At 51.2% G+C, this 27667-nt stretch overlaps 1 protein-coding gene across 7 annotated transcripts in view; it reads left to right on the forward strand.

The window, feature by feature from the left end:
- MYO7A (myosin VIIA) overlaps nt 1-27667 on the forward strand; it is a 105515-nt gene that overhangs the window by 1404 nt on the left and 76444 nt on the right. For all 7 annotated transcript variants that reach the window (XR_015142197.1, XM_086340901.1, XM_086340903.1 and 4 more), the window contains exons 2-4: nt 775-838; nt 14965-15078; nt 19225-19377. Coding sequence is in view for 6 of the 7 variants with exons in the window: in XM_086340901.1 (XP_086197027.1) it covers nt 821-838; nt 14965-15078; nt 19225-19377 (285 nt within the window). In the remaining variant the exon portion in view is untranslated. The remainder of the gene's footprint in view (nt 1-774; nt 839-14964; nt 15079-19224; nt 19378-27667) is intronic.

Raw genomic sequence — 27667 nt, forward strand, 5'->3', positions numbered from 1 at the left:
CATATAGTCAGGGCTAGACAGAGGGAAACATCAGAGCTCTTGGCAGCCTGGGGATGGTCAGGGAAGGCTTCCTGGAAGAGGTGCCATGAAACCTAGGTAGGAATTTGAGTTCCAGGCAGAGGGGCCAGAGTATGCAAAGGACAAGAGGTATGAAAAGGGCTGGCATATTTCAAAAGTGAGTGCTGAGGATGGCCTAAGGGCAAGGGTAGGGCAGGGAGAAAGCAGGGAAGCAAGCTTTAGAGGCACAGTCTGGGCTTTAAACGCAAAATGGAAGAGAGATTAGGGTCACCATCCTGAAGGCAGGGGCTGTCATGAGCAGGTCATGCTCAGCCTGACCTTCCTCTTGGGCCAGCCTGTCCCTGTCCCCTGCACTCCTGGGGCAGCCCTGAGCTGGGTGGTTAGAGACCAAGTCTTAGTCCTGAATTTGCCCTGCCCTGCTGTGTGACCTTTGGCAAGTCTTGGTCCCTCTCTGGGCCTCTTTGCCCATGTGTCTGGGTGAACGGGGCTGCACTTGCTGCTATTTTAGGAGCCCTTTGGGAACCTTTGAATAACAGCATGAGAGAACAGCTCAGCTGCTCTGGGCAGTGGAGCTGGTGACAGTGGCAGAGGCTCAGGTCACACAGGCTGGGCTGTGGCCAGAGGGAGAGAAGCCAGAGAGGGTTCCCCAGAGGGAGGAGGGGCTGGGCTTTGGGAAGAGCCCAGGTGACCCCAGGCAGGCCCAGTGCTTCCAGGGCTGGCTTGTTCAGAGGCTTGCTATGGTCTCTTTCCCTGCAGAATCGTGTCTGGCCAGGCGGGCAGCAGGAGCATTTGACCAAGGACAATGGTGATTCTTCAGCAGGTGAGTGCTTCCCCCCACCCCACTGGCCTTCATCTTTCTATGCCAGGAATAACCCTAGAAAACTCCTATCTATGCTTCAAAACCCAGGTGTGAAACTTTTCCTGACTCTCTCAGGCTCAGTCTAGAACTTCTCCCTCTGAGATGTCTGTTGGGACCTCCCTTTCTCATTGCACTCACCCCGCTGGTCAGAAATTACTTATTTATATATATCTCCAAATCCCTGGGTGTTCCAGGCAGTGGAATAGCATGAGTAAAGGCCCAAATGTAGGAAAACTCTTGGGGAAAGAGAAGAGGGAGTTGGCAAGTCTACTGAAGCCAGACCTGGAAGGGCCTTGAGCCTGCCTGGGGAGCAGTGAGTCGGGGTGACATGGCTGGAGCTGCAGCCCCTGGGTAATATGGGGAAGAAGCAGAGGTGCTGCCCCTAGCTGAGTCCTCCAGCCCCTCTTCTTTCCCAGGGTCACAATGGCCCCTGACCTTCAGCCCTTCCCCGTGATTAGCCCGAGGCTCTAATGAGCTCCTGGTCTCCAGAGCCAGGAATGTGGGCCCTGCGCCAGCTTGGCCTGGCACCAGGCCCCTGGGCTGGTGAGGGTGTGCCCTTGGGGGCTTGACCAGTGGCCTCATGTCCTCCAGGACCATCTGGGACCAATAGGCAGCCTCATCCGGCAGCTGTGTGTTTAAGTGTGAGTATGTGGATTTGTGTGTGAGAAGGTAGGATCGGGAGAGACAGACTTCTGTCCTGGGGCTGGAGGAGACCCCCTCTAGAGCCCCTGGGCCTGAGAGTCCGTTCAAAGGACTGTCAGAGATGGCCAAGACCACCAAAAAAGGGAAGGTCACTGTCACCGAGTGTTGGCTGGGTGCCAGGAACTGAGCTGCAGGCAGAGATGGGCGAATGGGGACATTTGCAGACTCCAGAGGAAAGGCTTGGGTCACCCATAGCCCCCAAGGGCGTTTTCCCTCAGGAGATCTCTGCCTTGATGGCCACCCTCTCCCAACCTGCCCCCAAACCCTGGCCCACCTCACCTGAACCTGGCTCTGCCCACCCCTCACACAGAAAGCACATTCCTGTTACTTCTCTGGTCCTGAATGAGGTCCCAGCTCTGGGGAGCCAGCCAGCCACACAGCCTTGAGCTCGTCTTGGGCTTTGCTATTGTGGACTTTGAGTGCGTCCTTCAGCCTTCCTGAGCCTCAGTTTCCTTATCTGTCAAAACAAGGATAAAAACCTCCTTTGCCAGCCTGTCTGCTGAGAAAATGAAATGCCCGGAGGGGTTCAATCAAAGTGCTTCTTCTTTCATCTGCCTCCCAGGTCCCCCTCCCTCCTCCTGCTGCCCCTTGCCCATTCTGAGCACTTCGTCTCCCATCTCCTGGCTGACTTCTAAGGCCTCACTGTGACCACTGCCTTTGGGACCCTTCCCTGTCCTGCCCACATTAGAGCCTGGTCACACTCCACCTTCTTCCCTTACCTTACTGGGGCCTCCTGGTGAGCCCAGAAATGGGGGACAGCCTTCATCCTGCCCCCCACTGCCTCTCAGCCCTGGTACCAGCCCTCTCAAAGATGGGGCTCTGTGCTGAATGAATGAGTGATTGTGGCTACACCCTCATTTGGTTTGGAGGGCTAGGGCATAATGACAGGTAGGCCTCAAAGGGATATTTAAGGACAAAAGATGATAACACTAGGCAATGCTTGCCCAGTGATGGACTCAGCTCAAAAAAGATTAACTGCCACAATTACTACTACTAAAATCATATTAATAGCATTCCTGTGTATGAGGGTTTTCCATTCTTTTCTCTCCTTCACTTTATTTGGGATAAGTTCTTTGAGGAGACCACAGAGAATATGATGATTCTTGATCCATATGTAGAGGGTCCCATCCTAGCCTTTGTGTGGAGCCCCCATGAGTACCAGGCACCGAAAACATCTTCATAAAGATGTGTTAAGAATCCAAATCTCTTCACTCAGGAAAAAATTTTACTCATTTGCTAAGGATTCTAATCCTTTAAGTAGCATCCACATCCGTCCTACTATATGCTGGGTACTCTATATACTTGATTTCATTTTATTGTCATAAGGCAGTGAGGTAAGGATCTTTGTGCCAATATCACAGGTGAAGAAATTGAAGCCCAGACAAAGTAATTTAGACACGAGCTGGGGCAGGTCCAGATAGGATAGGGAGCCATGCTGGTGAGGGGGGCAGCACGCAAGGAGAGGAGACCTTGCAAGGGGGCTGCTGTGCAGGGTACAGGGTGTGGCGCAAGGAGCGGGCACAGGGCTCAGGAGAGGAGCTCAGACTTCCCCTGCTGGGTGAAGGGACATTTGTTGAGCATGAGCTCCTTCCTAGGGACCCTGTGGAAGTCTGAGCAGATCCATGATGCTGATGGCTTTGGGAGTGGTGGTGGGGGTGGGGTGGGGTGGGGAGTGTCTAGAGGTTCCTAGTGTGCCAGAAGATACTTCCTCCAGCCACAGTCTCACCCACCCACCCAGCAAAGTGGCACTCAGCCCCTTCTCTGTACCAGGCTGGGCACAAAGGATGCAGAGATAAACTGACTACTCCCTGTCCTGGAGGAGTTTCCAGACCAAAGCGGAGACAGCCCTGAAACGCAGCAAGGGCACCCCGTAAGCAGAACTGTGATAGCAGGAGTCCTGGGGGAAGCGGGGGTGGAGTGGGGTGGAAGGGATATTGGGGATGGGGAGGCTTCTGTGATATGGGGTGGGTGGGGGGTGGCGGTGCTAGGGAAGGCTTTGAGGCGTTGCGGTAGCCCCTCACATACAGCTGGGAGACTGTGGTCTCAGGGAGAGGGAATTGCCCCAGGTTGCAAGGCTAGCTAGTGCTCGTGAGAACCCAGAGGTCCATGGTACATGTAACCTGCTTCTTTGAGGACCTCGGGGAAGGCTGCTCTGCTTAAGTAAGATATGATTTCTGGCTCGATGGTGAGGCCAGTGGAGGGACTAGATGTACTTTGCCCAGATTCATAGATCAGAGTGAAGTTTGAAGATAAATTTGTGGACTGTTGGTAACAGTTGGATTAAGTCTTTTATTAAAATATAATGTTTTTCTTTGTCTGTTGTAACAGTTTCTGATTTAAAGTCCATCTTGTCAGATATTAGTATAGCCACCCCAGCTCTTTTTTGGTTACTATTTTGCTTGGATATATTTTTCTATCCTTTTGCTTTCAACCTATTTCTGTCTTTAGATCGAAAGTGAGTCTCTTATAGATATGATAGCATATCATTGGATTATGTTTTATTTCTTTTAGCCTATTATGCCAACTGCTACCTTTTAATTAGAGAGTTACATTCATTTCCATTTAGAGTTACTTCTGCCATTTTGCTATTTTTCTATATGTCATATCTTCCCCCCCTCAGCTCCTCTATGATGACTTAAAAATTTCTTTATTTTTTATTGACGTATAGTTGACTTACAATATTGTGTTAGTTTCAGGTTCACAGAAAAGTGCTTCAGTTACACATAGATACAGACATACACATATATTTTTTCAGATTCTTTTCCCTTATAAGTTATTATAAAATATTGAATACAATTCTGGGGGCTATACAGTAGGTCCTTGTTGGGTTATCTATTTTATATATAATAGTACATATCTACTATATCTAATCTCAAGCTCTTATTTTGTGTTTAATTTTTTTCCCCCGCTCTACTGTTTTGGTTCCCTTCTCATTCATTTCTCCCTCTCTCTCTAGCTGTTACTCTGGAGTTTACAGATTTTTTCTACTGGGGTTTACAATTAACACCTTACATTTAATAACAAGCTAGTGGGGGTTAACAGCAACTTAGCTTCAGTAGTATATAAACACTCTGTACAGTTTCAGCCCTCTCTCTTTATAGTGTTACTGTCAGAAATTACATCTTTATATGCTATGAGCCCATTAACATAGATTTGTTATTTTATGCATTTGTTTTTTAAATCACATAGGAAAAAAGCAGAGTTACAAAACAAAAATAACAATTAGGCAGGCTTTTATATTTACCTTTGTAGTTACTTTATTGGATCCTTTATTTCTTTGTATGGCTTGAGTTGCTGTCTCGTGCCATTTAATTTTGGCCTGAATGATTACTTTCGGCATTTCTTATAGAGTAGGTTTACTAGCTATAAACTCCCTCAAGTTTTATCTGGGAATGTCTTAGTTTCTCTTTCACTTTCTAAAAAATGATTTATTTATTTATTTATTTGATTTGATTGTGCTGGGTCTTCACTGCAGTGTGAGGGCTTTCTCTGGTTGCGGCAGTGGGGGGCTACGCCTCGTTGTGGTACCTGAACTCACTGCGGTGGCTTCTCTTGCTACAGAGCACAGGTTCTAGGCTCTTGGGCTTCAGAGTCGCAGCACATGGGCTCAGTAGTTACGTCTCTAAGGCTCTGGAGTGCAGGCTCGGTAATTGTGGCTCGTGGGCTTACTTGTCCCACAGCATGTGGAATCTTCCCGAACCAGGGATTGGACCTGTGTCCCCTGCAATGGCAGGTGTATTCTTATCCACTGTAGCACCAGGGAAGTTCAAGTTTCTCTTTCACTTTCGAAGGATATTTTTGCCACACACAGAACTCTTGTTTGAAACATGTTCTTTTTCCTTTTTGTACTTCAAGTATATCATCCTACTGCCTTCTGGTATCCATGGTTTCCGATGAGAAATTAGCAACTAATCATATGGAAGATCCTTTGTATATGATGAGTCATTTCTCTCTCGTTTTTAAGATGCTCTTTTTGCCCTTGTCTTTTGACAGTTTGATTATAATGTGTCTCAGTGAGGATTTTTTTGAGTTTATACTACCTGGAATTTATTGACCTTTATAGATGTGTAGATTTTTATATCTTTCATCAAGTTTGGGGTCATTATATCTTCAAATATTCTTTCTGCCTCTCTCTCCCATCCTTCTGGGATTCCCACTGTGCATATGTTGATCCACTTGATGGTATCTTGTAGGTTTCTTAGTCTCTTCTCATTTTTCTTAATCCTTTTTTATCTTTATGCTCCTCAGACTGGATAATCTCCAAGTATCTTCAGGTTTGCTGGTTTTTCTTTCTGCCTTTTCAAATCTGCTGATGACACCTCTACTGAATTTTTCATTAGTTATTTTTGAACTCCAGAATTCTACTTGGTCCCTTTTTATAATTCCTGTTTCTTTACTGATATTCTCTACTTGGTAAGATGTTGTTCTGGTTTCCTTCAGTGCTTTGTGCATATTTAAAACTGTTGATTAAAGTCTCTGTCTATTAAGTCCAATGTCTGGGCTTCCTCAGGGAAATTTTCTATCAACTTTTTTTTTTTCCTGTGAATGGGCCATATTTTATTATTTCTTTGCAACTCTCATATTTTTGTTGTTGAAAACTGGACATTTTGATTATTACAACGTGATAATTCTGGAAGTCAGATTCTCCGCCTCCTCAGGCTTTGTTGTTGCTGTTTATTTGTAAATTGTTGTTTTGTTTAATGACTTTTCTGAACTATTTTTATGGCGACTACATTCTCTATTGTGTGTGGTCACTGAAGTCTCTAAACGATCTACAGCCAAAAAAAAAACAAAAACAAACAAAACTAGAAAATCTTGATCTTTACAGCTGGGCTGTGCATGTGTGTGTTTGGGTGTGACTTTAATACCCTCTCAGGTCATTTACAACTTGGCCTTAGCCTTTATTCCCTGTCTGCATGGAGCTTGAGGTCAGAGCTTATGGTCATCTCATGCTTTCTCTGAACATTTGTCCAATCCTGGGTGTGTACGTGGTCTTCTAGACTCCCCGGTATATGCTTTTCAAAGCCCCTTTTCTCTGAAGCACCTCATTCTCCTGTCTTTCTTCCGGGCTTTTTGAGCTTTTCTTTTTGGAGCTGTTTGCTCCAATTGGTTTTTTTTTCCACCCCCAGAAGGCAGTGGATAGTTCATTTTCCTTTGGATGTTTTTGACCCCTACCCCACCCCTGCCCTCCACAGCTACTTCTCCACCCTGGGGGTGTTCCTACTTGGGGAATAAAGATAAGCTTTTAGTACTATTCCTTCAGGGAGTCCCCAGACAGTTTAAAACCACCATAATTCTTTGATATCAAGGTCTGTTCTGTTCCCTCTGACCCCAGTAACCCCTAGCAGGATACAGGCTGCCATCCTCAAGGTGGAGGCTGGAGAAGGATGAGTGGGTTGAAGTACCACACAGTTCTCCTGCTGGGTTTCAGTCCCCTTTCTCTTCCTCAAGTGTTCCAATGGTGACTGTCAACTTGTGCATATTTTCTAGAGTTCTAGTAAAGTTGACTGACAATTTTTGCTGGGTTTTGGTGTTTCTGAAGAGTTCTTGGCAGAGTTCTCTACTCTTTGCTGACATCACTCACTGATGACAATTGGCATAATTATTTCCTGGAAGGTTTTTTTTTTGGTTCCAGCTTGCTATGCATCTTTGGTTAGTTCCCTTTTACCCCTTCTGAACCAAAATCTCCCCATATTTAAAATTGGGGGAGGGGGGTCAGAACTGGATCATATGGTGATATAGTGGAGGTGAAGGTGGCACTGTGGTGTGTGAGGTGCAGAGGGAGTAAAGAAAGGTAGTGAAGTGTGGGGCCCAGGGGGCACGTGGCCAAGTGCAGCCTTGGTGGCTGCGTGGGGTAGGGTGGGAAGAGGGAGGGGAAGCACTCCTGGTGGAGCACTCCGCCTCCTGGGGGGCCCTGTCCTGTGTGACCAGACAGCCGGAGACAAGGCTCGGGGAGCCATGAACCCTGGCTCTGGGAGGGAACCTGGTGTGACTCCAGAGAGGGCCCAGCAGCGTGAGACCTGCCTCCCAGGCCTGGGGTGCGTGCAACTTGCAGGGAAAGGGCCCACTCCCAGGCTCCAGCTCAGGAGCGGCCTGGGTACTCCGGGGTCGAGCAGCGGGTCTGGGTCAGGGAGGGCCAGCCTCTCAGTCCTCTACTGGCTCTCTGTCAGGGGGCCTCTCTCCACCAACCAGACCTATTTTACCATCTCTTCCTTCTTACCTCTGCTTCTCTGTGCTTTGCTGTCCCCTCTTCGGGAACACTCTTCCCCCTCATGTCTGCCTGAAAAATCACACCACCACAACAACATGACTTGCTCAGTTAGTAATCACCAGCACTCATACAGCGTTTGCTCTAACAGGCACTGACCTGAGTTACACACAACCTGTTTAATCCTCGCAGCACCTCCTGAGGTATTGTTAAACTGTCATTGAACTAATGAGAAAACAAAGGCACAGAAAGGTTGAGGACCTTGCCCAAGGTCCCACGGCATTTGAATGGCCGTGCCAGCATTAAACTGGTGTTGGTTCTAGAGTCCAGCCTCTTGGCAGCCATGCTATCCTGTCTCTCCAGGGTTAAACTGTTCCTTGTCTGGCAGTACCACCCTTGTCCATCCCCCAGGCTGGAAGCTCTGAGGACGGTATCCCCTAAGCCTTAGTCTGAGCCTGTGAAGGTTGGTTAAATGGACAGATGGAAGGATAGAAGCCCATTCCCCAGCCCTCCCTTTGTGTCTTAGGGTCTGGTTCCTGTTTCCATGAACTCCCCTGAGTGGGTGGGCAGGGAGGGATATGTGTGCTTGTTCTGGGCTTAAGTCGGGGAAGGACCCCTGAAAGCAGTGTCCCTGATGGGGCCCAGGAAGTAGCTGGGAATCACTGCAGTCAGTCAGCCATGTGCTGGGTGGCAGAGTGCTGGGTCTTCAAGGCTAGAACAGAGATGGGGGTAGAAGGAAGGTCAGGTCCGGAGGGGCAGCTCCGGGTTCTGTGTGAGGCATCGCCATCTCTTTTCTTGCCATTCCCCTGTTCCCCACCCTGGTTTGCTTGTCTAGAGCAGAAGGTTGGGTCTTCCAGAATTCCAGACAATGCTGAGGGCCAAAGATAAGACCTTGAAGAGTGCGTAGGAGAAAAGAGGGGGAAGATAAAGCTAAGCAGGGAGAGCGGAGAAGGCAGGTGTAGGAGGAGAGTTGCAGGGCCTGGGCATCCCATGCCTTCTGGGTGGACGGTGCCCACTGTGGCTTGCAGTCCAGCATGGAGTGGAGCCTGTGTGGTGGCCGGGACACAGGAGCCCGACTTGATGCCCACTGCTGGGTTAGTCTGAGCCCTTAGAGGTGTCTGGCTGTCCTGGGGACCAGGGGCCGCCCTCCTGTAGGCCCTAGTGCCTCCTCTTTGAGCTGGAGGTCACCCATTGGGTGGCCTGGGAGGGTGGGGGAGGACCAGAGACAGACTCTTCCAGGCTTTCCCCACAGAGCCCCCTCCCCCTCCAACCTCAATACTTCTTTCCACCCTCACTCCCCAGAGGCAGTCATGGGACCAGAAAGATCTTTGATGCCGTTGGCCTTTAGTCTTAAAAAATTCACTAAGTGTATTGCGTTCTATTCCAAAACATCCCCACGTTTCTTTCTGTAGAAAATACACTGATTTTCTTCAAAGCTGCAGTCAAGGTGAGGTTCCAGGGGCCTCTTTTATGCCCAGCCCTGCAGCTCGGTTCCTGGGTGCCACAGGCTGCGGTCCCTGTGAGGCCAGCCCGGAATCCCCAGTGATGTCAGGTGGTCGGGGTCCAGCCAGGGTGGGAGGGGGCAAAGCGGCCTGGGGGCACCCCCTCCCAGTTCCCGCCCGCAGGCGTCACCTAAGCCGCCGTTGCCATGGGCCCGCGGCAGATGGCTGGGTTTAGGGTTCCCCGGCGCGCTTGGGATTAGGTGAATTAGGGAGCCCGAGACGTGCTGCCACTGTAGCCGGCCGCCACCAGGCCCTCGGCGCCATGGAGCCTCCTGCCCACCCCGGCGCCCCCGCGGACGCCGCAGACCCCGGCGACGTCGCAGAGGCGCGGGCCAAGCAGCCGGGCAAGGGCAAGTGGGCGCTGGTGCGCAGCCTGAACCAGGCGCTGAAGACATACGCGGTCCTGCCGGTGAGCCCCGGGCCGGTGCGGGGAGGACGCGCCTTTTAGAAGCCGGGCGGGCCGCAGGGTCGCAAAACCCCAGGGTGCATACAGACTCTGATCCTCCGACCCTCCCGTGCCCAGCGTGCACTTGGCCCCCTCTCTTCCCCTCTGAGCCGGGAGCTTCTGCAGCTGGAAAACGGGAGGTGCCCAGAGGGGATTCCCTGCCTTTGCCCTGGTCCAGAGCAGGGAGCGCTTCCAGGTGCCCTCCACCTACTAGCTGGTAGAAGGAAAGCGTGGCCTGTGAGGCCCCTCCTTCCCTGAAGGTTAGCAACCGAACACTTCCTTACTCACCCACCCCTCTGGCAAGTCAGTCGGACCATCTTTCCCACCTGTGAAAACAGGGCTAAGACCACCAGTGTCCCAGAGTGATTATGAGGATAAAGGAGGGGATGCCTGCGTGCTCTGGAGAAGGCAATGGCACCCCACTCCAGTACTCTTGCCTGGGAAATCCCTTGGAGGGAGGAGCCTGATAGGCTACAGTCCATGGGGTCCGGAAGAGTCAGATAGGACCCAGCGACTTCACTTTCACTTTTCACTTTCATGCACTGGAGAAGGAAATGGCAACCCACTCCAGTATTCTTGCCTGGAGAATCCCAGGGAAGAGCAGCCTGCGTGCTCAGGCTCTTCAGTCGTGTCTGATTCTGTGCGACTCCATGGACTGTAGCCCGCCAGGCTCCTCTGTCCATGGTATTCTTCAGGCAAGATACTGGAGTGGGTTGCCATGCCCTTCTCCAGGGGATCTTCCCCATCCAGGGATCGAACCCTCTTCTTCTCGGTCTCCTGCATTGCACTAGGGAATTCTTTACCTGCTGAGCCACCAGGGAAGCCCCTAAGTGGGGGGAGAGGCGGGGATATGTCCTAAAACATACTGGTTTTCATTTCACAAACAGGGATTGAACCTCAGACCCTTCCCCAGGGGAGGAGGGAGGCCCAAGAGACTAAGGCCTTGCGGGGGAGTCAGTATTGATCTGATTCTGGGTTCATGCCTAGGGGGAAGGCAAGTGGACATCAAGGACAACTCCTCTTTGCATGGGTCTCTTATCTTTCCAAGCACTGACTCCTTCCATTTTAAGGCTGGGGAACACTAAGGCCCAGAGAGACAGAAAGACTTAGCCAAAGTCGCACAGCATTGGTGACAGAACTGGGACCTGGATCCAGAACTCTTTACCATGGTTTGTGGTGGGTGTGGGCTAGGGTTGTGAAGTGCCCTTGAGGACATTTAGGCAAATCCATCTAGGAAGCCACTGTGTGGGGGCTGGGAGCCGCTCATCCGACGGTGGAGAAGCTGTTACTTTCTCCAGTTTACATAGCCACACAGGGGCAGGAGTCTCACAAATGGAACTTTTGATTGGGGGAAAGCTCCCCAGTGGGGTTCTCCTGACAATGGGGTGGTAGGGTTGTAGGAATGGGGCCAGATGCAGTCACAGGCTGCCTGGAGTCCGGTTGTGGGGAGAAGCCAATGGGGCTAGACATGAGCCCAACGCTCCTATCCTCTCCTCCTGCCCCTCAAAAAAGTGTTGTGTTCTTTTACATCTTCCCTCCTCCCCTCCTTCCTTCACCCATCAGCATTTCCTGACCCACCTTGTTTTGGGATCGGGCTCTGCCCTGCAGTTGTTTGCAGTCTCATGAGTAACTGATCTGATGAGTGGTGGTGGCCAAATTACTTTCTCTCTCTGGGCTCAGTTTCCTCATCTGTAAAATGGGGACCCTTACAATCCAGCTGCACTCTCATGCCCCAAGTACTTTCCATGGGATAGTGGTAACTGTCTTCTCAGAGGTTCTCAGCTCCCCGAGTCCTCTTGGAAGCCTCTTAGCTGCCGTTTTTGCTTCTTTCCTCAAGTTCAGATCAAGAGAAGAGAAAATCAAGTCATTGCCCTCCTGATGACAGTCCTTGGCTAGGAGGGTTCTAAAGTCACTTCTGTTTGCTTTGGTGCCCCCAGCTGGAGCTTCCAGTTTGCATTTTGAGTCCACTAAGCGTCTCCAGGCAGGAACCCTATTAGTGTTTCCTGTTCTGCTTGCAGAACTGGGCTCAGGGCGGGGCCCTAGGGTGGGGGTGTTGGGAGACCGGACTGGATTTGGAGTTTGCCAGTCTTGGGCTTCATTCCTGGTTCTACCACAAAACACCTGTGTGACCTTGGGCATGGGTCTTGACCTCTCTGAGGAGATGAAGTAGAGGTGGAATCCTCTGTCGAAGTGTTGTGATGAGGTTCAGTGAGATGGTTAATTCCAGGGAAGCATGTCAGTCACTACTTGGCCTGCTGCAGGGGTATTGAGTGTGCAGAGAGCAATGTCCTGGTGCCACTGCCAGCCTCCGGGAATCAGGTAGTCTCTCTTTTTCTCTCTCACACACATGAACTCTGTCATGTGCTCCCTCTTACACACTCACACCCATGCTCACACACACACACTCTCACATTCTGATTCTCTTTCTCATTGAGAGAGTTTCTCTATGTTTGGTTCTGGGGAATCACAGACGGAAGACTCAGATCGGCCCTGCCCTCAGGGGGCTGCAGGCTAGCGAGGAGTGGGCACACACAGTGATGACCCAGCCTGGTGCAGGCTGTAAGGGGCAAGCCCAGGGGCCCGGAGTCTGGAGGAATGCCTGGGTTCTCTTCTCAGGATGAAGTTTTTAAAAATGTAAATGCATCGTGTCACCCTCTCCTGCTTTAAAATCTTCCAGTAGCTTCTTGTCCTACTTAATGTCCAACTTCGTCCATGGCTCACGGGGCCCTATGTGCCCGCTGCCCACATCCTCCGAGTGCCCCCTCATCTAGCGTCAACCTGGGGCTCCCCTTACTAGACCCTCTGCTTTCCCTTCACTGCTCTGTCCCCAGAGTCTGGAATGAAACTGGAATGAAACAGCAGGCTCTCCACAAATGTGCTCCAAATGACTGAACTAACTCTTCAGGGGGTGGAGAGGAGGAGGAAAGAGGTGGGGCAGTAAGGAGGGGTTGGGAAGAGTTGCTGTTTGCTCTTGGATAAATGTCCACTCAGTGGAAAGATGGGGAGGGGAGGAGGGGATGTGGAACAGAATAGCCTGGGCAGGGGTGTGTCCGGTGGTCCTGGGTCAGCACTTAGAGAGGGCAAGGAGTGTGGCAGGAAACATAGCTTGGATTTGGGATTAAAGCAGTCGTGAGCATTAAACAGGGCAGTTTATGGGAAGTAACCATACAGCCTGGGCAACAGTAGATACTCAGCAAACACATGAGTTCTCCTCTCCTCCCAAAGGCTCTCCAAAGTTTCTTAGTTTTTCTGGGAGAAAGCTTGGGTTTGCAGCTAGCATGTTTCTAACATGTGCTGACCTCCCACGAAGGGAAGTTCATAGTGTCAGCTGGGGCTGAAAAGTAGTTGGTTCTGATGGGAACACGAAGCTGAAACAGTGGCAAGTTGGCTTTGGTACTCAACAAGCCCACCCCTCACTGAGGCATGTGGAAACTGAGGTTCAAAGAGGTCAGGGACTTGTCTGAGGTCCCAAGCAGGTCCCCAAACCCAGTCTCATCAGATCAGATCAGATCAGTCGCTCAGTCGTGTCCGACTCTTTGCGACCCCATGAATCGCAGCACACCAGGCCTCCCTGTCCATCACCAACTCCCGGAGTTCACTCAGACTCACGTCCATCGAGTCAGCGATGCCATCCAGCCATCTCATCCTCTGTCGTCCCCTTCTCCTCTTGCCCCCAATCCCTCCCAGCATCAGAGTCTTTTCCAGTGAGTCAACTCTTCGCATGAGGTGGCCAAAGTACTGGAGTTTCAGCTTTAGCATCATTCCTTCCAAAGAAACCCCAGGACTGATCTCCTTCAGAATGGACTGCCTGGGTCTCCTTGCAGTCCAAGGGACTCTCAAGAGTCTTCTCTTGAGAACTATCCGGGAGAAATATCAATAACCCAGTCTCATAGCCCAGAGCTATTTGCACTGGGCCATTCCCATGGGCTCATTTCATTGTGAATCAATTTTAGCCGCTGTTACGTTTCTAACTGCCGCTTGATGTTTTCATTAGAATGTCCAGGTTCTTTTACCCTCTAGGGAATTTGGGAACCACCAAAAAGAACACTCTTCTTAAGATTAGAATAAAATTCAGCTTTTACCTCCAGGTGAATAAGAGTCTATGAGTCCTGGTTCTTGTCCGCCTCTCTTTCATCAGTCCTTCCTTCCTGCCTGAGGGCCTTTGCCCTTGTCATTTCCTCTGCCCAGAATTCTACCCTTGCTCTTTCCTAGCCTGTCTGCTTCTCGCCCTTCAGGTCTCAGTTCAGAGGTTTCCTCCACAGAGTGGCTTCCCCAGCTACTGGATCTCTGCTTGGCTGGCTTGGTCATTCTCCAGCATTGGGATCACTGTCATCACCACACTACAGCTATCCCAAGTGACTATTACTTGCTCAGGTGCTTGTTTTCTGCCTCCTTCCAACCCGAATGTATTTCCTCAGTATTTTTTCTGGCTCCTCCCAACTAGAATGTGGACTCCATGCTCACTGCTTGATCCCCAGCATTTAGATCCATCGGTGCCTTGTACCTAGTAGGTGCTCAGTACATGCATGTTTGATGCCAGTGCTGAAAGGTAGTTCTTCTAAATCCATTCTCTGACTCTGGGCTGTAGATGTGGCTTCCGTGCATGCTCACTGAGCATGTAGTGAGAGCCAGGCTCTGTGCCGGATGCTGCAAGGGATACAGATGTGACGCTCTGCCCACCCCCAAGAGATACTGTTGGGCTGTCCCCACAAGCCAGGAGACAGTGTGGCTGAGAGCGATGTCCACGTGTGTCACGGGGCCCAGCAGTGTCACTGCAGGGAGGTCATAGCTGTGACTGTGAGTGTTGACCTTGGAGGTGATGGAGGCTGTTTGAATGTCTGGGGGAACTACTCCTTTAGGACGGAGGGGAAGTGGTTTGGGTGCTTCGGTGTTTCTGCCTAAACCGCAATGTGTCTACTGTACCTGTATGTGATGTAGAGCCTTGGGGAGAGCCGGGCTTTGGGCAGGCCTGGGTTTGAAGCTGCTTAGCTGTGTGGTCTCAGCTGTTCCCCTCTCTGAGCCTCTGCTTATTCGTCTGTAAACTGGGGACAGTCATGACACTGTGTAAGTGCCCAACCGAGGACCAGGCACCAAGGCTTCCACGAGAGCTGGGTCTCTTTCCTCTTCTGTGGTCGACGCAAGAGCCGCTGGTGGTCGGGGTGGGCACAGCACTGCTCGGAAGGTGTTCCTGATGCCCCTCTCTGCTCACCTGGGACTCTCTCACCCACAGGGTGACTACGTCTGGATGGACCTGAGATCCGGACAGGAGTTTGATGTGCCCATTGGAGCGGTGGTGAAGCTCTGTGATTCTGGGCAGATCCAGGTGGTGGACGATGAAGGCAATGTGAGTAGCCTGTTACCATCCCACCCCTGTGCCTGGACAGGGGCACAGGCTGGCGGTGACCTGACACAGGTACCTAGCAGGGACCGGCCTCAGGGGGGTGGAGACAGTTCCTGGGCCCCACTTCTGCCTCTCAGAGCTCCCTTCCTCATGGAGCTTTCCTGACAGCCCCCATGAGAAGGAACCTCGCTTTTGCCCCACGATACTTGTTCTAATTTCCATAAGTACTTCGGTCCATTCTGCCTGGTATTAGAGATGTGTGTCTGTGTGGACGTGCGAGTGTATATGGTGGGCGCAGGGAGGTGGCACTAGCCTGGGCGCTCCTTAGGTTCAGGGATGCTTTGGGATCAGAGAGACTGGATTCAAATCCCATCCTGCCCACTTGATGCCCAAGCTATGCAACCTTGGCCAAATCTCTTTCCCTTCTGAACCCGTTTCCCTTTCTATAAAATGGAGATAACGACAACTATCTCACAGGGTTATTGACTCAGAAAATGGGGAGGTGCTCTGAAAACAGCCAGTCTGGTTCTGTGGGGTTACAGCATCAGATGAATCCACTGTCCACCCCAGTGATGCCCAGGAATCAGTCTAACAGTTGAACCCTTTATCTCTTGTGACTCTGAAGGAAAGGGACACTGGAAGTGTAAATTTCAGAGGCAGTGAGAGTGGGGCCTTGGGGACAGAAGGAAAGGTCTAAAGTCAGGGTCCAGTCTTAGAGAAGATGGGTGGGTGGCCCGGAAGAGGGGAAGCCTGGGAACTCTGGACGTGTGTTCATGGGCATGGCACATGTGTATGTGGCGGGGGCATGTGTAAATGTGGTGTGGAGTATAAGGCTGTGGTTTGGTAGAGATGTGAGGGACTGGGGAGATGCAGTTCACTATAATTTGGGTTGTACCCAATGCTTTGGGTGGTGCTGGGGACATAGACAGAGTCCCGTCTTAGCCTCCAAGTCTGATGGAAGTGAAAGGGTGCAGTGACTTGGAGAAGAAGGCTCTGTTGGGGGGTTGGGATGGGCTCTGGATCCTGGAGGCCCAGTACTGGCTGTGGAAAGGTGGGGGCATCACTATTATTTATCCCTGCAGCCTCCAGAGGTACCAGCTTTGGGGTTTGCAAAGCCCTTTGACCCAAGTTCTGTCTTTAAGTCCTCACAGTGTGTGTGAAGGGCAGGGAGGACAGCCTCTGTGACCTCAAGGGGAAACTGGAGTCCAGGGAGGGACCCCAGGACCACTCACACTAGTGAGCTAGTGAGGGATGCTGCGTGAGGGGCCGGGATCCCGGGCCTCCGGCCCCGTGTGTGTGATTCCTCTCCTGACATCTCAGTGGTGACTTTGGAGCTCCGGTTCTGTTAACCACACTTTTGTCCCCTGGGCTTTAAAAGCAGAGTGCCGCAGTGTCATCCCACAGGCTCCAGTTCCAGGGCCCTCTAGGAAGCCCCTGTGAGGTTGCAGGTGCAGAACGGGGGCCGGGGTTTGGCTGGCAGCACAGATAGGTCCAGGAACCAGCCTGGAACCCCCGGGGTGGGGCCCAGGGACTCTGCCTGCAGGCTTGAATTTCACCTGGGTCATGTTGCATGTCAGATGGTGTCCCGTAACTGTGTCACCAGATCCCAGAGATCCACTCCCACTCGCCCCCACAGAGGCCCTGAGAATGGGGGCTGCAGAGTGGGGAGGAATGTGACTGACTGGCTGGGAACAGGATGGGGCCTGCGTTGCTTCGGTGGTGCTGGGCCCGGGCGGGTGGAGGGGCGGCAGTTTCTGGCCTCTTCTTGCACCAGCTTTTCCCACTCCCATTCCCTCCCTGCTCCACCTCCAAGCTATCATCTTTTTTTTTTTTTTTTTTTTGTCATTTTATTTATTTATTTATTTTTTTACTAATAAATAAGCTATCATCTTTGACCTCTCTGTCTGCCACAGACTCCCCCAACCTGAGGCCAGGTGAGTCACATCTGGTTCCCTGGAGCACGATGAAGCTCTCCCTAGAGAAGTTTCTCTATGAAGATGTGCTGAATCAATGAGAGGCCACGGTTCCCATCTTCACTGAAGTGCTAATACTCTGCTTTTGTCCAAGCCATTCTTATTACTGGACATCCCCTTCTTCCCCTCCTCTGCAGAGCACATGGTCCCTGTCTCTCTGAATTCATTGCCAGGTCAGCTCTTTCCCAAATGTGTCCCCAGGCCCTCTGTGTCTCTCCCTGGTATACCTTCAGGGCCAGGCCTCAGTTTCTGTCCTGGTTACACTTTGGTCTGTGTGGTAGCTGTCTGTGGACATTGACCTGAGGGGTGCTGACCTCAGCTGTGTGACTCTCCATGCAGGAAAGGAGTGGGGAGAGGCTCAGCTCTGCCATTTAACTGAGCAGAGCACTCTACCTCTCCAGTGTACAGCCTCACTGTAAAACAGGGCCAGTAATTCCATGATGCAATGTTAAGAGGAACAAATGAGAATATACACCTCTTTTGCAACAAAAACTAGAAGGCGTTAGAGTGATAATACCCAGGATTGGTTGATCAGTTACCAGGTACTAGGGCTTTTTAGATCTGACAGGAGTGAAACAAAAGTTGACCATTATCATATCTATTAACCCTCCCAACATCCCTAAGAAAAGGGGATTGTTATTCTCATCCCCATTTCGTACATGAGGTCGTAGAGGTTCAGGGAAGCAAACTGACATGCACAGGGCTACAGGTCTTGCGGAGGCTGAGCTACCTCTTAACTCTGGGCTGAAGTGTCCTGTGGAGGAATTATGGAAACAGGCTGGGGTCGAGTGGGGAAGGCAGACAGCCTGCCTGGCAAGGTGTCCCCTCTGGCCCATGCTAGGGCCTAGGACCAAGTAGGGAAAGGGAATTTTCCAATTGGATCAACTTTTATCAAGAAATGGGATGAAAGAGAGGAATGTTCCACCCGGGATTGGAAAGTCTAGGAGGGTTCTCTGATCTCGCCATCCAGCCCATTCACGTCAGGGCTGTGTGAGGGCCTGACCTGGAATGCAATGCCCCTGGCCCAGGAAGTGCCTTGAAATGCCAGGGAAACTGGAGTCATTGGCAATGGCTAGCCTGTCCTTGAGCTCTTTGAGGGCCTTGGTCTTCTGATCCTGTTTTCTCGTGTAAAGTAAGGGAGCTGGAATAGGGGACTTGTGGGCTCTCTCCATGACTAGGACTTGGCTTTTAATTCAGACTTGGTTCCTAGTAGTCAGAAGTCAGCCATCTGTTCATCAGGAATTCTCTGCCCTGTCTTTGTGCCTGGCCCCTGTTTGAAGCTCTGTGAACCAGGCTATAGCAAACATGGAACCTAACCGCCCAGACTTGGGGAAAATTGAGGGGTCAGGGCCAGAACCGTGTTCACACAATGGTAACCCAGTGTGACCACTGCCTTGCAGTGGGAGACCCGGGGTGTGGGGATGCCTAGAGGAGGCCCTGACCCAGTCGTGGGAACCCTGACTCCTGCCTGGTCCTCAGGCTCCTATGGTTCTGGCATTTGGGAAGAGGGAGAGGGACCCAGAGGTCTTTGGAGGTTTGACTCAGGTTATAGCCATACTACAGAGCACCGGAGCGATTCCCATTTCTCTGAGAGGTGAGGATTGTGAGTAGAGGGTGCTGGAGACCTCCGTGGGGAGGTGAGGATTCCAACAGTCAGAGGAAACCAGGGCTTTGCAAGCTCTATGAACAAGCCAAGGCAATTGCCCAGATGTGCAACCATCTGCCACCCCGTGGCAGCAGGCGATCGTGCAGTAGTATTGCACTATCCGAGTAACTTTTTGTACTACTGTTTACTGGAGTTTGGATTTGAGGTCAAGTCTAAGTCCAATTATTACACTTTTCACTCCATCCTATAAACTGACTGGAGAGACTAATCCCTTTTATGACGGCCACAAGGTAGGGCCAAAGTTCCTGCCGTGCCCACCTCTAAGGTCTACAAAAGAGAATTTCCTAAGAGGAGGAAGAGCGCTCCATGGAGGTTAAGGGTAGGTGGTATCACTTCTACTCGTGGGAGTCAACCTGTTAGAACTGATTGTGTTTGGCCGCAGGAGAGGACGAGGCCCTTATGGGGTCGCAGATATCCGGGGTTCCCGTCCCTCCAGGGACCCTTCCCTGGCAGAGTGCAGCCTGTGTCCCAGGAGGACAAGCTGACGTTAGCCACTGGGCATCTCCGCAGGAACACTGGATTTCCCCGCAGAACGCCACGCACATCAAGCCCATGCACCCCACTTCAGTCCACGGCGTGGAGGACATGATCCGCTTGGGGGACCTCAATGAAGCCGGCATCCTGCGCAACCTGCTCATTAGATACCGAGACCATCTCATCTACGTGAGTCTTGCCCCACCAGCCAGCCGCCCCGCCCACCTTCCACTTGTAGCCCCGCCCCGCCCCGCCTCCGCAGCTGGCCTGCTGGGATCAGGGAGTCAGCCCTTGCCCACAGCCGCTCTGTCTGTGGCTTATTTTCTCTTCTGTTCTGGATGGCAACCCCCTTCAGTGTTCTCGCCTGGGGAATCCCATGGACAGAGGAGCCTGGCAGGCTACAGTCCATGGGGTCACAAAGAGTCCGACACGACTGAGCGACTAACACTTTCTTGTGTGGTCTGTGATAGCAGAACGGGAAGTTTTTCCCACAGGTTCCTGTGGCTCTGTAGGGAGACTGCTGAAACTGCTGGGAGACTAGACCAGGCAGGGGAGGGCAACAGGCTTGGTGCTTTGCCCAGGGATGGGGGATCTGTGGTTTTCCCTGGGTTTGCGGTGGGATCAGGACCTGCCATGGATCTTCCAAAGTCAAGAGGAGGATGGGCTGGAAGTCTGTATCCTCAGGAAGGGGATGGAGGATGAAACATGCTCCAGGATCCCCCAAAACCTTGATACTAGAACCCGTCATACACACATGCCACACTTTCTCACCTTGAAACTCATGAGGACAAACAAAGAACATCTCACTCAGCCAGGACTGAGTTGATCCCAAGAGGTAAGCTCAGATACCATCAGGACACGATGGTCCCATCGAGACCATTAGTCTAGAGATCCTCATACTTTTTGGCCTCAGGAACCCCTTATGCTCTTAAATATTACTGAGGGCCTCAAAGAGCTTTTGTTTATGTATGTCATATCTATTGATATTTACCATATTACAAATGATAACCAGGACATTTAAAATTATAATTCATTAAAAAGTGACCACAAAAATCCATTACAGAATAACATAGCATATTTTTAAGAAAATACATTTGTCAGTATAAAAAAATTAATGAGAAGAGTGGCACTGTTTTACAGGTTTTCAAATTCAAATATCTTTAGTATCTGACTTAATATTATGGTGGGCCAAAAAGTTTGTTTGCTTCTGAATTTTTTGGCCAACTCAATAGAAGACAACCTGATTTTCTGCCACACATCCATACTGATGTGATATTGTTTTGGCTGACGTGTATGAAGAAAATCTGGCCTCACAGATATGCTGGTGGAAAAGACAAGGCTTTATGGACTTCCTGAAAGGATCCTGGGGATCCTCAGGGATCTCAGCCTTCTCTGAGAATGGCTGATCTAGCCCCATAGTCCCATTTTATAGAAAGGGAAACTGAGGCTTCACAAGGCTGAGTTGTAGAGCTGTGTGCTGGGGTCACTGCATGTCTCTGGCCTGAGCAGCTCAGGGGCAAAGGAAGCCATGGATGTACAACAAAGAAAGAGCTGGAGGGAACTCCCTGAGGCAGGTCCCCAGGCCAGTCATGCTCGGGGGGGTGGGGTGATAAGTGCAGAGCTGGTCACACAGGGTCTGTGAAAGTGAGGCCTCACTCCCAGTTCCCTTCCTGAATGCCAGGAGAGATGGCATTCAGGAAGGGGCATTGCATGATCAGAAGACCTGAGGCAGGACCGTGCCAGGCAAGTGAGTTGTCAGGACCGTGCCAGGCAAGCGAGTTGTCAGGACCGTGAATGGGAGACAGGGCCGGGAGAGTCTGAGGGAGCCTGAGGAAGTACAACAAGGAGTTCTCAGGGCCCCCAGAAGCCCTGGCATTGTGGCACCTCAGCTTCTGGGGAGCCCCCCTCCCCACTCTGGGTCCTTCTGCAGCCCTGGGCTCTCAAGCTGTGCTCTGGCCCTGGACGTGTGTTGATTGTGTAGGCAGAGACAGCAGCTTTCTCAGGGAGCCCCTTAGTACTGACAAAGCCCCTTTTACTCCTTTCCTCATCCAGAAGGCAGGACATGATGATACCTCCAGACATGAGCAGCATCACCCAGTCAGGGGGGTGGGGCTAGGATTTGAGCCCAGGCCAGAGATACCCCACGGGACCACTGGTGTCAACACCCCAGTTCTTGGCAGTTCCCTGCCCCCTCCTCTCCTTGGATAGCAGGTGGACACAGGAGAGACCTGGGGCTCTCCATGGCCACTCGCCCAGGCCTGGGTGGAGTGTGATGCTTGGGTCTGGAGGTGAGCAGGAGCCTGTCCCCCTGCCTGCCCAGGGAGGCTGCTACAGAGCTCGCGTCCTGATGCAGTCTCCCGTCGAGGGGAACTTCACAGGAAGGAGCTGAGTGGGGGCTGTCTCCACCAGGGACCCTGCATACCATGTCTAAGGATAACTCTGAGGCTTGTAGTTGGTTCTTTTGCACACAGTTTAGTGATTTTGCCAGCAAACTGGTTTCTCTTATGTGAGGGAGTTGGTTGGTTGATTCAAAGAACAAAGGCAAAAACAGGATCCAAAAGGGAGAAGAGAGGAAAAAATTTTAGACAGTCTGGTATAAGTAAATCTTTTTTTTTTTGGATGCGCCATATAGTGTATGAGATCTTAATTCCTCCACTGGGGGTTGAAGCTTCACTCCCTGCATTGGAAGCACAGAGTCTTAACCACTGGACTGCCCAAAAGTTCAGGAAGTTCTGTTCACTGCCCAGATCAGTGAATCTGGTTTGTTAAGTTTTCACAGTAGACTAATTAGCTGGCTTCCCTGGTGGCTCAGATGGAAAAAAATATGCCTGCAATGCAGGAGACCCAGGTTGGATCCCTGGGTTGGGAAGATCCTCTGGAGAAGGGAATGGCAACCCACTCCAGTGTTCTTGCATGGAGAATTCCATAGACAGGGGAACCTGGTGGGCTACAGTTCATGGGGTCACAGAGAGTTGGACATGACTGAGCAACTAATGTTCTTCTCTGTGTGATTAGCAGGCAGTCAGGAGAGAAATCAGCCTGGATGTTATGGCCTTACTTAGGTTGACTATGGGATCAAATAAAAGAATTCCAGAGATTTATGGATTCTCCAGAAAACCCTGCGGTCTGTGCCATTTAGCTCATTAGAGGTTTTGCTAGTAACCATTCTGACTGATTTTAGGGTGAGGGATAGGAAGTGGGGGTGGGGAGGGCATGGAGATGGAGCCCGCATGAGATGTCTAAGCTCTCTTTCCCATTCAGAGACTCACGGTCAGAAATTCAGCCACAGCACCTGGAAGGTCCCCAGCTTGCGTAGTCTGTGGACCTAAGATTCAGGGTGTCTGTTGGTGCAGGGTCCTGCACTCCAGAACTGCAGGGCTCAAGGAGGTTTCCTTGACTTGCTGACTCTATGCTTCTGTGACTGAATGGATGAAGTAGGATTAGACCAGGGCTTTGAAGAAGCAGCTGGGCTATTGTCCCACCCAGAAACTGTACCTGTCCCTAACCATGGCAACCCTGGTTACTTCATGGCTTAGGTTACCCTGGGTACAGCCCTACGCACCTGCGATTTCCTCAGATTACCCTGGCCACTCATAGCCTTGGGCCTGGAGGATGCTCTGTCCCTGACTGTCTGCCCAGGGCTTGCCTACTCCAGCTGGTCTGCCTCCAGGAGCCTGAGGGACAGCACCCCAGGGCCGTAAATTAGCCTCAGGCACCCTAAGAGAGGCAGAGCCCTCAGAGGACCCTTAGCAACCTCTCAACTGAAGGAGAAAATTTTGAGCAGACACCACTGAGACAAACATTCAAGTCTAAGGTCCTTTCACGATATCCTGAGAATGTGAACTGGAATCCCTTTGACCAAGATGCAGTGGGAATGGTTCAGTTCAGTTCAGTTCAGTTCAGTTGCTCAGTCGTGTCCAACTTTTTGCGACCCCATGAATCGCAGCACGCCAGGCCTCCCTGTCCATCACCAACTCCCAGAGTTCACTCAGACTCACGTCCATCGAGTCAGCGATGCCATCCAGCCATCTCATCCTCTGTCGTCCCCTTCTCCTCCTGCCCCCAATCCCTCCCAGCATCAGAGTCTTTCCCAATGAGTTAGCTCTTCACATGAGGTGGCCAAAGTACTGGAGTTTCAGCTTTAGCATCATTCCTTCCAAAGAAATCCCAGGGCTGATCTCCTTCAGAATGGACTGGTTGGATCTCCTTGCAGTCCAAGGGACTCTCAAGAGTCTTCTCCAACACCACAGTTCAAAAGCATCAATTCTTCGGCACTCAGCCTTCTTCACAGTCCAACTCTCACATCCATACATGACCACTGGAAAAACCATAGCCTTGACTAGACGGACCTTTGTCGGCAAAGTAATGTCTCTGCTTTTGAATATGCTATCTAGGTTGGTCATAACTTTCCTTCCAAAGGAATGGTTAGTGGGAATGGTTAGTATTTGTTAATTTCAAGTGTGAGATAATTTGTAGAGTAATTTACAGTAGGATTGTGAGTTAAGACTATGGTAGCATTGGTTCCACCAAGTATCAGTAACTTCTGAAGAAGGGGTTATATACATGTTCATGATTCTGCATTTGATCACTATATCAAATACTCAGAATATATCAGATATACCAAAAGACACAGTGTGCTTCTGTTGAGTCAGACGAGTACTTAGTATTGGGTTAGTAAACTTTTTTGTGAGATTGAGATGTTGGTTGCTTATAGCATTGATACTATATGATGAGTGAGGTTTAGAACAATATTGTCTTAATCTCTACTGTATATATCTGAGTAATATGGCAGAAATGAATCTTTTTGTTTTAGTGTAATTTTAGCACCCAGGTGGTGTTAGTGATAAAGAACCCACCACCAGTGCAGGAGACCTAAGAGATGTGGGTTCGATATCTGGGTTGGGAAGATCCACTGGAGGAGGAAATGGCAACCCATTCCCGTGTTCTGGCCTGGAAAATCGCATGGACAGGGGAGCTTGGCAGACTACAGTCTACAGGGTTGCAAAGAGTCAGACACGACTGAAGCAACTTAGCACACAGATAAGGCAGCATTTTTAATCTCTAGAAGACTACCATGAATAATGTTTATTGAGTCTTCAACTTATGCTAGGCACTGTTATAAGTATTTTACATGAATTAACTGATTTAATCCTCATAGTACCCCTTATGTGGGTTACCCTGGTGGCTCAGTGGTAAAGAACCCACCTTCCAATGCAGGAGATATAAGTTTGATTCCTGGGTTGGAAAGATCCCCTGGAGAAGGAAATGGCAACCCACTCCAGTGTTTTTGCATGGGAAATCCCATGGACAGAGGAGCCTGGTAGGCTACAGTCCATGGGGTCGCAATGAGTTGGACATGACTTAGTGACTAAAGAGTAAACAGCAACCTCTCATTGGGTGGTCCCAGAGGCCAGGGGTCATTGCCGGGTCTTTCAGGGAACAGGTGGCAGGGCTGAAGCTGAGTAGGGACTGGAGCTCTGGTCTGGGAGCTGGGAGACCTGGATCCAGGTGTTGGCAGGTGGCCTTTGGAGAATCCCTACTCATTTCTGGTCTCTGTCACCCCTTTGGTACAATGGGTTGGGTAGCTCTGTGACGTTGGTATAGTATGTGTATCTTGGTCTCCATGGCCTGCTAAGTGGAAGGCCCCAGGGATAGCAGGCCCAGGGGTTTCCCAGAGGAGGAGGTGGATTCCTACCATATCTCCTGGGGTGTGTCTCTGAGCCAAGAGAGGCTCCTTGATCTTCACCTGGAACTTGGGGCCCCCCAGGGACCTGTGTGCTATGTCCTTGACTCAGGAATAATCCTTATCTCTTCCCTACCCCAGCCCATGGCCCCACAGGGTGGGCTTTATCACTGGAGACTTAACAAAATGCCAGTGTTGGGGAGTGGACATTAACCCTCTGTTTACCGTGAACCCTTGGAGAGACAGGGCCAGAGGGGCTCAGAGAGCAGTGCCCAGAGCCTAAGGGGGTGGACACGTGCTGAGGTGCAGAGAGAGGCCTTAGTCTCATTGTCAGCAGTGGCCAAGCCCCTCACTTCTTCTGCCTCCCCTACCACCAGCCTCACAGCCTTGCAGGTGAATCCCTGGGATTTGGGGGAGTCCAGGTGGGGAGATGAGAGCTGGGGCTCTGGTGCCAGGGTCCCTCCATTATCCCACTCCCCACTTATCTGCTGTGTGACCTTGGCAAGTCCCGCCCCTTCTTGGAGGCTCAGTTCTCCCATCTGAGAAGGAGCGTCATAACTACGCCTCACAGGGGCCTTCTGACAGCACAGGGAGGGATAGCCTGGGAGCTGCAAATCCTGTGCCAAACAGGGGGTGTGTCCTTGTTCCTCTGCTGAGGTGAGTCCTCTCTCTGAAGGAAGAGGCTTTTTCATTATTTAATTTGAAATGGGTGCAGGCGCTACAGATTGGAAAGTATTCCTTCTGCCACAGACAACAACCACTGCTACTAACTTCTTATCTATCCTCTAAGAGAAAGACTATGTATATATGATATCCGTGATATTAAATTATGCTAAAACTTTTTCTACACATATGATAGCATTGCTGCCCAGACTGCTGTGTGCTTTTCCACTAGCCACAGCCCCCGGCCATGCTTCCTATCAGCACAGGCAGGGTTGCCACAGTATTGCTGACAGGGGTGTCCCCTTATGGACTTTCTTGGTGGCTCAGGTGGTAAAGAATCTGCCTGCAATGCAGGAGATCCCCTGGAGAAGGGCATGGCAATCCACTCCAGCATTCTTGCCTGGAGAATTCTGTGGACAGAGGAGCCTGGCAGGCTATTGTCTATGGTTTGTCTATGGGGTTGCAAAGAGTCGGACATGACTGAGCAACTAACCCTTGTCCCCTTAGCTCCCTTCCTTGCTGCTTCCTGTGGACAACAGTGAATTTCTTCTCCATCCATTAATTTAGTCACTCTTCCATTCACTCACCAAACACTTGCTGAGCATGTCCTATGCACTGTGCATAGTACTGACCCCAGGTAGAGAGGAGAGCAAGGCTGGGGCCAGAGGCCTTGAACCAGAATTATGGAGGAGTCAGATGGTCAAGTGAAAGGAGCCAGGCAGGCTGTGATGGGTCACATGGGAGGGTGCCAGCTTCCTGTGGAGGGAGCGGTCATCTCTTGGATGAAAGGAATGATCGGGCATGAGCTGGGTGAGGGGGAAGGGGATGGAGTGTGATGTTTTTAACTGAGCGTTTAATGTGAAGAGAGCCTCTGTCTGTGGGCTGTGGCCATCAGGGGCCAGGGCTCAGGGGTCTTGTGGGCAGGGAAAGGATATGGACTTTGTCCTGAGGCCACGGGGAACCTCTTGAAGGTTTTTAGCAGGGGATGACACGGTCAGATTTTCAAAGAGCTGACCCAGATTCCCAGTGATGGACAGATTGTAGAGGGCATGGTGGAAGCTGGGAGTCCAAGGGGAGGTGCCTGGCCAGGAACATGGCCATGTCCATGGACAGAAGTGGGTTGTTAGGAAGGAGGGGGAGCCTCCCCCAGCATCCCGCCCTGGTGAAGATGGTGGTGAAGGACAGTGGTGGCACTGTTGGCCGAGCTGGGAGGCAGAGGAGGAGCAGGGTTGGAGGGGAGAGTGGGCTGTGGTCTGGGCAGGCTGGTGGACATCAAGTGGGGATGTCCAGGAGGCAGAGGGCTGAGGGGCCTAGTGCTCGGGAGGGCCCTCTGGGCTGTGGGCAGAGGAGAGAGGGCCACGGAAGGGTGATGGGGAGAAAGGGTCCAGGCCCAGCCCCGGGAAGGCTCCTCGTGGTGTCTCAGTGCACTCCCTGTGCTTGGTCACCGAGCCTCTCCTCAGGGCCACCTCGGTCTGGCTTTGGCTCCCCCGTTGACCGGTTCATTGGGTTTGAAATAGCGCGTCTGCCTCCAGCCTCTGTAACTGCTATTTATCCTCCCTGGCTGTCAGGGTGACCTTTTCCTAGCCATCTTCCTAAATGTCCTGTCCTTTCACGGCTCTGTGCTTGATTCCCACTGAGAGCCCTCTGCCTGCCTGCACCCTGTCCCTCCTGTGTGCCTGGGGTGAGTTCCCTTGGCCCCAGGCTCTCCCTCCCTGGCAGTCAGGTGTGGGTGTCAGCTTTCCCTTGTGCCTCAGGGGAGGGTTCCTGAACGACAGCACACAGTTGGCCTCAGACCACATGGCAATCAAGGGCCGAGTGGTTGAGAGCCATGCCTGCCGTTAAGGAAATACTCAGAAGAAAGGAAGGCGCTTGTGGACAGCCAGCTCTGCACCAGGCACCTGTCCAAAGGTTGTGCCCTTTGGTCTTTACAGCAGCCTTGGGAGGTGGGTGTTAACCATACCCCTTTTACAGATGGACAGACAGAGAAGTAGAGATTTGCCACAGGGATTTTTTTTTTAAGTTAGATTTTTTAAAATATAAATTTATTTATTTTAATTGGAGGCTAATTACTTTACAGTATTGTAGTGGTTTTGCTATAAATTGACATGAATCTGCCACAGGTGTACATGTGTT

The sequence above is a fragment of the Bos grunniens genome, chromosome 15 (assembly GCF_055505025.1).
Source record: "Bos grunniens cultivar Pamir isolate PY7600 chromosome 15, Bosgru_T2T1.0, whole genome shotgun sequence".
Taxonomy (NCBI): Eukaryota; Metazoa; Chordata; class Mammalia; order Artiodactyla; family Bovidae; genus Bos; species Bos grunniens.